The sequence below is a fragment of the Trachurus trachurus genome (genome assembly GCF_905171665.1).
Source record: "Trachurus trachurus genome assembly, contig: scaffold_125_arrow_ctg1, whole genome shotgun sequence".
NCBI classification, from domain to species: Eukaryota; Metazoa; Chordata; class Actinopteri; order Carangiformes; family Carangidae; genus Trachurus; species Trachurus trachurus.
Genome location: NW_028155239.1, coordinates 77,004 through 86,072, shown reverse-complemented (window position 1 = coordinate 86,072; position 9,069 = coordinate 77,004). Strand labels below are relative to the sequence as shown.

The 9,069-nt window shown below is 41.2% G+C and overlaps 2 protein-coding genes across 2 annotated transcripts; both read right to left on the bottom strand.

Moving 5' to 3' along the window:
- Positions 1-201: 201 nt before the first annotated feature.
- rnf224 (ring finger protein 224) lies at positions 202-3,913 on the bottom strand. Its single transcript, XM_084001407.1, has 3 exons — positions 3,641-3,913; positions 2,408-2,697; positions 202-732 (listed from the first exon to the last, which is right to left on the bottom strand). Exons 2-3 carry the CDS (start codon positions 2,690-2,692, stop codon positions 370-372), a joined length of 648 nt encoding a protein of 215 aa, XP_083857533.1. The 5' UTR covers positions 2,693-2,697; positions 3,641-3,913; the 3' UTR covers positions 202-369.
- A 1,870-nt stretch (positions 3,914-5,783) lies between these two features.
- On the bottom strand, positions 5,784-7,971 carry LOC311007969 (uncharacterized protein). The gene is made up of 2 exons (XM_084001392.1): positions 7,853-7,971; positions 5,784-6,279 (listed from the first exon to the last, which is right to left on the bottom strand). The coding sequence occupies exon 2, from the start codon at positions 6,189-6,191 to the stop codon at positions 5,937-5,939; it is 255 nt and encodes an 84-aa protein (XP_083857518.1). The 5' UTR covers positions 6,192-6,279; positions 7,853-7,971; the 3' UTR covers positions 5,784-5,936.
- Positions 7,972-9,069: the final 1,098 nt, after the last annotated feature.

Here is a 9,069-nt window from a genome sequence, read left to right as displayed (position 1 = left end):
GTTTAAGTTCACTTTACAATGGAGTATGTTAATTTATAGGCTCCTACAGTATTTGTGTGCAGATAAATGTTAAAAATGCTAAAGACTAAAAATCGAGGGAATCGGCAATATCGTAGAATCGCAATTTAAATCGAATCGACATCCAAAAAATCATAGAAGAATCGAATCGGGAGAAAAGCATATCGTCTCAGCCCTAGTAAACACACTTCAGTTTCGTGTTTATTTTATTTTATTTTAACGTTTTATATCAATTCAAACAAAGTAATTTACATTTAACACGATCAAACAACCACAGCAGCACACTGATTGGTCAAGTTGAAGTAGCCCCGCCCCCTTTTTGTACTTCTAGCCCCGCCCCCTTTTTTACTTCTAGCCCCGCCCTGGGCAGCAGAACCAGCAGCACAGCCAATAGGACGCCGGCGGGCAGCAGTTGCCGTAGCGATGAAACCGCGGCTCGGCCAGGCCTCCGTGGGACCAGTTGTCGTCGGCGACCTCCTTCCCCAGCCACAGCTTCCCGTCCTGCGTGGCCGCGTCCCCCATCGCCCCCGCCCCCGCCACTGTGGCCCCCGGCCCCTCGCGGCGGCCGGAGCTCCAGGAGGACGAGGAGCAGGAGGAGGTGCAGGTCCGCTGAGCCTTCACGCCCAGGAACGACGCCAGGTCCAGGTCCAGACCCGCCGCGCCGCCGCGGGGCCGAGGCGTGTTCTGTCGACACTGAGGACACGGGATCCACACCTGGGGAGGGGGAGGTCATCACTCGTCCCTGAGGCTCATGGGAGCTGTAGTTGCTCTGTGATGTCACACTTTAACTTAAAAGAATAGTTCACCCAAAATTGAAATTTCACTCATTATCTCCTCCCCCTCATGTGGACTAAGGGCTGGGAGAAGTTTCAGAGTCCTCCGTGGCTTCTCTGAGTTACAGGGGGTCTCGGCGTAGCAGTGCATGTCCATATGACGGTTGCAGATGGATACCAACTGTCTTCGTAACAAAACACACACCAAAAAACATCCAAATACCTCCATGCTGCTCGTATGTAATGTCCGTCTTGTATTGAAGCCCCGAAATGCGAAATTGTCCCGAAAAAAATTGAAGAGGTCTAAATTTCAAGCTTGTTTTGTAGCGGAAGCTTCTCGAAGCTCCTCTTCCCGGTTTGTCAAATTTGGACGAACCGGGAAGAGGAGCTTCGAGAAGATGTTTTTTGGTGTGTCTTTTTGTTACGAAGACAGTTGGTATCCATTTGCAACCGTTATATAGACATGCACTGCTACGCCGAGACCCCCTGTAACTCAGAGAAGCCACGGAGGACTCTGAAACTTCTCCCAGCCCTTAGTCCACATGAGGGTGAGTAGATAATGAGTGAAATTTCAATTTTGGGTGAACTATCCCTTTAAAGGACAATTCCAGGCAAATTCAACCCGGGGCTCTAGTTTCCTAATATTTTAGGTATAAAAGAATGAATCTAAAGATTTTGGTAACCCTTTAATTTACAGAGCGCAAATTACGTGATAATGTCAAGAAATAGCCAAGAAATAGCCAAGAAATAGCCAAGAAATAGCGGTGAATTTCATAGTAACGTCATGTTTTTCACAAAGGCAACAGATTACACATGCTTTCCATGCTTTTTTTGGGAAAGGCCAGAATTTTTCTCCACCAAGTCCTCTGCAATTGGCCGTTATTTCTGGGCTGTTTCTACGCAATCAATCGTTATTTCTTAGCTATATTCCTCAACATTACTATGAAATTGACTGTTATTTCTAGGCTATTTCTAGACATTATGACGCAATTACCTGTTATTTCTTGACATTATCGCATAATTAGCGGCCTGTAAATTAAACCTTTATTAGTTATTATCTTAATTAGTACCTTTAATTATCGGTGCATGTTGTTTTGAGATCGGCGGGGCAGAGACGTGAGCTGCTCAGTGAACACAATGGAGGTGAACGGTACAGGTCCCCTGTCCCTCATCAAACTCATCAAATACACAATCCAACAACTCCACAATGATCTGGTGGACAAGTTGTGACCTGCACATTCACCACGCTATGAGATAATAATGTATAATTATGTGACATTACGACACATGAAGCAAATACTCTGAACTACTTGCACTTTTGAAATCACTCCGCCCAGCAGCAGCCGTGTCTGAAATGTAGTTCCGGCTGCATTTACCTCTAAAACAACTCTGTCTCGTAATGTTACATGATTATCTCATAGCGTGGTGAATGTGCAGGTCCATTGTGTTCACTGAGCAGCTCACGTCTCTGCCCCGCCGATCTCAAAACAACATGCACCGATAATTAAAGGTGATGAACCTACTGCTATGACTATAGGGATTATGGTGAGAGGAGGATTTGACTAAATGTTGAACTATCCCTTTAAAAAGTTGAAGTCAGGCGAGGGCTCACTCACCTGTTCGTTGATGACCGTGTCCAGCCTCTTCAGACACGCCTGGCAGAAGGCGTGGCCGCAGTGCAGTCGCCGCGGCAACCGCGTGTTCAAGTCGTAGCTTCCGAAACACACGATGCAGACGAGGTCCTGTCTCCGCAGCGACATCAGCGTTTCCATGGCAACAGAGGAAGGAGGAGGAGGAGGAGGAGGGGGAGGAGGGAGGGGCTGACAGGTCACCTCCTCCTCCTCCTCTTCCTCCTCTCCTTCTTCTTCTTCTCCTTCATCCTCTTTTCTGTTGTCAGACATTTTCTCTAAGAAATAAGAAAAAAAAAGTTTGTTCGGAAGTTTTGGTAACCCTTTAATTTAATTTTTTTTTTTTTAAATAACAAACACAAAACAACACGTATTCAACATAAAACTACAAAACATTAGATACTCAACAACATACATCTACAACAAAACATACATTTAACGACATAGAAATAGATCAAAACATATAAAAGTATGTGCATAATACATATCTCTCACTTTTAATACACGCACCATAAATTCATATCATAACTCAAATAAATAAATGATTAAGTAATTCACTCTATAGCAACCCAAAAAAAGCTAGGCTATATTAAATCTTCATCCCAAGTTTTTGTTATTGCCAAAACTTCCCATCTTTAATTTACTGGTCACTAATTACGTGATAATGTCAAGAAATGGCAGAGAAATAATAAGTATTTGCGTCATAATGTCTAGAAATAGCCTAGAAATAACTTTCAATCTCATAGTAATGTTGAGAAATAACCTACGTTGCCAAGAAATAACGATTGATTGCGTCGAAATAGCCCAGAAATATCTGTCAATTGCAATTTAGGACTTGTTGGAGAAGAATTCTGGCCTTTCTAAAAAAAAATTCAAAACATGAAAAGCATGTGTAATCTTTTTGCCTTTATGAAAAACATGTTGTCACTATGAAATTGACTGTTATTTCTATGCTATTTCTTGACATTACTACGCAATTAATTGTTATTTCTTGGCTATTTCTTCACATTATCACATAATTAGCGGCCTGTAAATTAAAGGGTTACTGAAATTTTATTTTATTTTAGTGTGGAGTGATCAGAACCAGGACTTAAAATGTAGTTCATAGATCAGAGCTTTATTGAGGCTAATGCTAAGCTAATGTTAGTGGAAACAGGAAGTCTTCAGCTCTCCCGCTGCGCTCTCATTGGTCAGATTTCTTCATAGTCTTTACGGACTCACCTGGATTTTCTTCTTTGTTTTCTGTCACATTTTCTCTTTTTTCATCCGTTTGTTTGACGTCGCTCTCAGTTTTATCCTGTTTCTCATATCTTCTTCATTTCTTCTCTCATCCCTCTTTTCTTCTCCTTCTTCTTTTTTATATTCCACCTCAGGTTTTCCTCTTCTATCGTCTTCTCTCTATCTCTTATGAGTATTTCTCTGTCGTTTCTGTTCTGCTGCTCTCTCTCTCCTCTTCTTCAACTTCTCTGCTCTTCTGGTTGAGAGGGAGAAAGAGAGAGAGAGTCTCCCTCATCAATAATTCAGCCTCTGACGAGCAAAATGTTTCAACTACAAAAAAATAAAGATAAAACAAATAAAACTCAAATATGTGATGAAAGAGTTAAACTGTGATGCCGCCAAACACAAATCAATAACTGATCGATAACTGATCTGTGAAAAAAAAAAGAAAAAAAAAGAACAAACTCAGACTCTGAACCTGAGCAGGTGACACAATCAATAACCTCACCTGTAACCCGATCAGCCAATAGAAAGTGGAGCTGCTCTCAGGTTTCTATTGGTCACTGGGAGTCGACCTATCGGGTTTCAGCTCAGTGTGGAGAGAGACTGAGGTCGCCATAGCAACTGATAGACAGTGTGTGTGTGTGTGTGTGTTATGAACTCGCTGAGCACCCCGATCATTCTGTGTGTTGATCAATATTATTTATTTGAAACAATCAGAAAAACTAAAGAATAAAACACTCTGCATCAAACTCCTTCAAAATAAAAGTCCTACCAACTAATACTTCATGATGATACAATAGAAAACAAACAGCTGCAGTTGTTCATCAATATGAAAAACATTAATCAGTGTTTATTATTAATTAATTAATTAGTAATAATTGATCATCATCGTCATCATCATCATTCACCTCGACGTCTGAGAAAGTCATGTGATGATTCTTTATTTTAGACGTTAGGGATAATTGATCTTTATATTTATTCACTCACTCACTCACTCACTCACTCACTCACTCACTCACTCACTCACTCACTCACTCACTCACTCACTCACTCACTCACTCACTCACTCACTCACTCACTCACTCACTCACTCACTCACTCACTCACTCGTTCATTAACTCATTGAGTGCCATTTACATATATATACTGTACGTCAATCAAAATCCAACGGGGGTAGGAGAGTGTGAGGGGGCAGCAACTGCAGCAGGAGAAGTAGTTTTAGTTTAGTTTAGTTTTTTTTTATTGTACCTACAATGAAAAAACATGTGAAATGAAATTTTCAGATGTCTTACATGTTTTTGAAGCCAAAATTAAAACGGATAAATCACTGTTTTTCTTGAGAGACTCTCTTTCACAAAAATGCATTTTTCTCGGCTTTTTAGAAAAAAAAAAGTGGTGTTTTTGGTGCAACCAGGCTCTATTCAACTTAAGATAAATCAAGAACGGAACAAGGTACAAACAAATGTTTTTTTCCCTAGTTAAATAGAGAGTCTCCTCTTTCCTTTGAGCTATTTGGTGTTTTCAGAGTCATAGTACAAAATATTCTGTGGGTCTTGAAATATTACTCAAAACGCCCCGAAATGCTGGCACAGGGCACTGACCATTTTATAAAAGGGGCTGGCACTCAATGAGTTAAGCAGTAAAAAAAAACTTCTACTTAATGGCGTCATTTCCTTGTTTATGATGAAATCAAGATTCATGTTAAAGGGACAACGAGGAGTTTCTATTTGGTTATAAAAAAAGTCTCACGTTAATGTGGATGAATCTACGCTACCGACACTTGTTAATGGGCCCATTTTCGATAAATATATCGTTTTGTCTCTATCGTTATTTTGTTATTATTAGTGGTGGCGGAAATGCTGGGCGAGCCGACCAGCGTTTCTTTACTTTCGGTTTCGTGGCGAGTCATGAGAATAACGCCGCCGAATCGCTGTTTATGGTCGGAACCTCTGACTTTAATTCTTGATGAATGAAAACATGAGTCTGTCTTGCGCCGGTCAAAGAAATGTACGGTGCGCGTGGAGGCTCATAAATGTAGTGTGAAAACGCTTCGCTTTTCCAAAACTCCTCATTGTCCCTTTAAAAAACAAAACAAACCAAAACAAAAACCCAGAAATTTTGGCCGTTAACATCAGCAGCGGCCATTTTGTGTCTAATCTTGTTCCCAGATCGATAAGCGTGGTGATTGATTATCGACAGTTCCTCTCCTCAGTTTCCTTCTCACTCTCGTGTCCTTGTTTCCGACCACACGCCGTGACATTGTGACGTCACAAAACGCCGCAGTGACGTCATTTCATCATTTCCTCCTCCTGCAGCTGTAGCAGCAGGCGCGGCACCGTCCTCCTCCCTCCTCCTCGCCGCCGCCGTCCTCCTTCACCATGTAAGGCGGCGGCGGGGCGGAGCTCGAGACGCCGTACGGGTTTGTGTCGTTGCCGCCCAGAGCCACGGGATTGGCTATCACCGTGGCCGCGTCGTCCGGGTGGCGGAGCTTGGCCCGCGGGATGGTGACCTCGCCGTACGGGTTGTCCAGGGAGACGTTGATCTTTGACATGGCAGCAGCAGCAGCAGAGGGAGGGAGGGGGCGGGGCTTAAACTGACCAGCTGATCAATCAATCAATTAGTCGCTCAGGGCAACAGACCTGTGACAGAGAGAGAGAGAGAGAGAGAGAGAGGGTATATAAATATATATACTTTTTATTTTTATTTTATTTTATTTTATTTGTAGGCTATATATTTGATTCTGTGAGTTGTATTGGTTTTGTTTCATTGATTCTTTTTTTTTGTGATCAATTTTTTTTATTAATTTTTATCTATTTCAATCCAGTAGAACCACAAAGATATAATAAAAAACAAACAAACAAACACACACCTTGAAAAGAAGAAAAATAAAGAATGAAAATACCCCTAACAAACAACAACAACAAAAAATAACAGAAACAAAACATAAATTCAATATATACAGACATCTAAATATATACCCCACCCCCCATCCCCCCAGGTCAACCTCCTTAAAACAACAACAACAAAACAATACAAAAAACAAAACAAAAAACAAATAGATCCAATTTAAACTGTGTTTCATTGATTCTTGACATTCGTGCCAATAAAGCAAATTTGAATTGAATTGCATTGATTTGAGAGGGAGGTTACTGAAGTTAAGAAAACAACACATGTGAGTCATGGTGTGTGTGTGTGTCGTGGTGTGAGATGCTCGTGTGTAGAGCGACATCTAGTGTCTGTATCGGCTGTTTACACAACATTTAAACATATCGACACTTTACTTTGTAATAAAACTACTACTACTACTAATAATTACATTTATGTTAATGTTGTAAAACAGATTAAAGACCGTCATCTTTTAACAGTCTTTGATTCAGACACAGAGTGATGACATAATATGATATAATATTGTTGTTGTTATTTTTTTTCTTTATTTTATATAGGCCTATTATTATTAATATCATGCTCATTATTTAATATGAATTATGTGCATGTGTATTTTTCATTATACTTGAAACTGCCTAATGACACCCAATATGTGTATAAGAGAGAGACAGCACTTCATCAGCACACACACACACACACACACACACACACACACACACACACACACACACACACACACACACACACACACACACACACACACACACACACACACACACACACACACACACACACACAGAGTATACAGTAAAAATGTATATATACTTTTTATTTTTATTTTATTTGTATATATTTGATTTGATTGTATATTTCATTCTTTATTTATGCCAATAAAGCAAATTTGAATTGAATTGAACTAGAGTGAATGATGTCACACACACACACACACACACACACACACACACACACACACACGAACACAGTACACTACAGTAAAGTCAGTTGTTTTCTGTCCTTTGAGTTTTAAGTCTTTTTTGTCTTTTCGCTGCCTATCAGGCTCTTACTTTGAAGAGGTTTCAGTCAGTGAATGAATGCGCTTTTATTTTGGAAATAAAGACAGACATTGTGTAGCACACACACACACACAGCACAACTAGACGACAAAAACAGCAACCGAGACAAAAACTACAACACTCCACTGAGTCGTACTCTTGTAATCTGGTACTGTTGTACTTTGTCAGTACTTTCAATGTTAGTCAGTAACTTTATCAGTACTTTTACTCACAGACGGACAGAGACAGAGGCTCCAGCTGTGGACTCACTCACCTGTCCACAGGCCACAGGTGTTCCCTCTTCTCCTTCTTCTTTAATCCGCAGTTCCTTTAAAGAAATAGATTCCTCTTCTCTAGTTATAACCTCTTTCTTCCTCTTCTTCAGTCCTGTCCGCTCTCGTCTTCTCCTCCTTCTCCTTCTCCTTCTCAGGTTTTATCCTCTTTCCTCTTCTGAAACTGTTGGAAACAATTACAAACAATACAAATCTAATCTGTCTCTCTCTCCTTCTTTTCACTGTGTGTGTTAAGCTCGCTCGGCCGCCTCGCCCAAACCTGTTCTACCTGAAGACACTCCCTCCCTCCCTCCCTCTCTCCCCCCCCTCTCTCTCTGTCTCTATTCATGTTTTTTTCCCCTGTGGTGTTTGACCACTCTCACCTCAAACCTGACACCCACCTCATGTTGTTTCTCTCTCTCCATTCACTCTCTATGGAGCTCAACCACCCTCCGTGTTATTAACGACTGAAAACATTTGTGGCTAAATGCCATAAATGAACATGTTATTATCTCATTTTTTTCTGTTTCCTGTTGTGTCAGCGGGGGGTCAGTAACCGGTCCAACAGAAACCGTTCCAGTCATTCCAACACTAAGCCCCGCCCACACTGAACTCCCATTGGACGAATCTTACAGGTGAGTTCATTAAAATCCTCCTCTCTTTGTTGAGAACAGATTGTGATGATGCCATTGATGTGTGTGTATAGATACACGTCACTATTAAGAGCCTTAATTAGATTTATATTAAAGGGACAGTTCAACATTTTGGCAAATTGGCCCATTGCCATAATCCCTATAGTCATAGCAGTAGGTTCGTTTTTTAGGTTCGCCTTTAATTGTCGGTGCAAGCTATTTTTAGAACGGCGGAGCAGAGCCATGAGCTGCTCAGAGCTACGCTACGGAGGCTCATGGGATTTATTGGTTTCCCTCATCAAATTCATCAAATACACAATCCAACAACTCCAAAACGCTCTGGTGGACAAGTTGTGACCTGCACATTCACCACGCTATGAGATAATAACGTAACATTACGAGACGGAGTTGTTTTCGAGGTAAATGCAGAGACTGCTTGCCGAACAACTGCCCCCGACGGGAACGCGTATCAGCGCTTTTGCATGAATTTCCCTCTAAAACAACTCTGTGTGGTAACGTTCTGTTATTATCTCATAGCGTGGTGAATGTGCAGGTCACAACTTGTCCACCAGAGCGTTTTGGAGTTG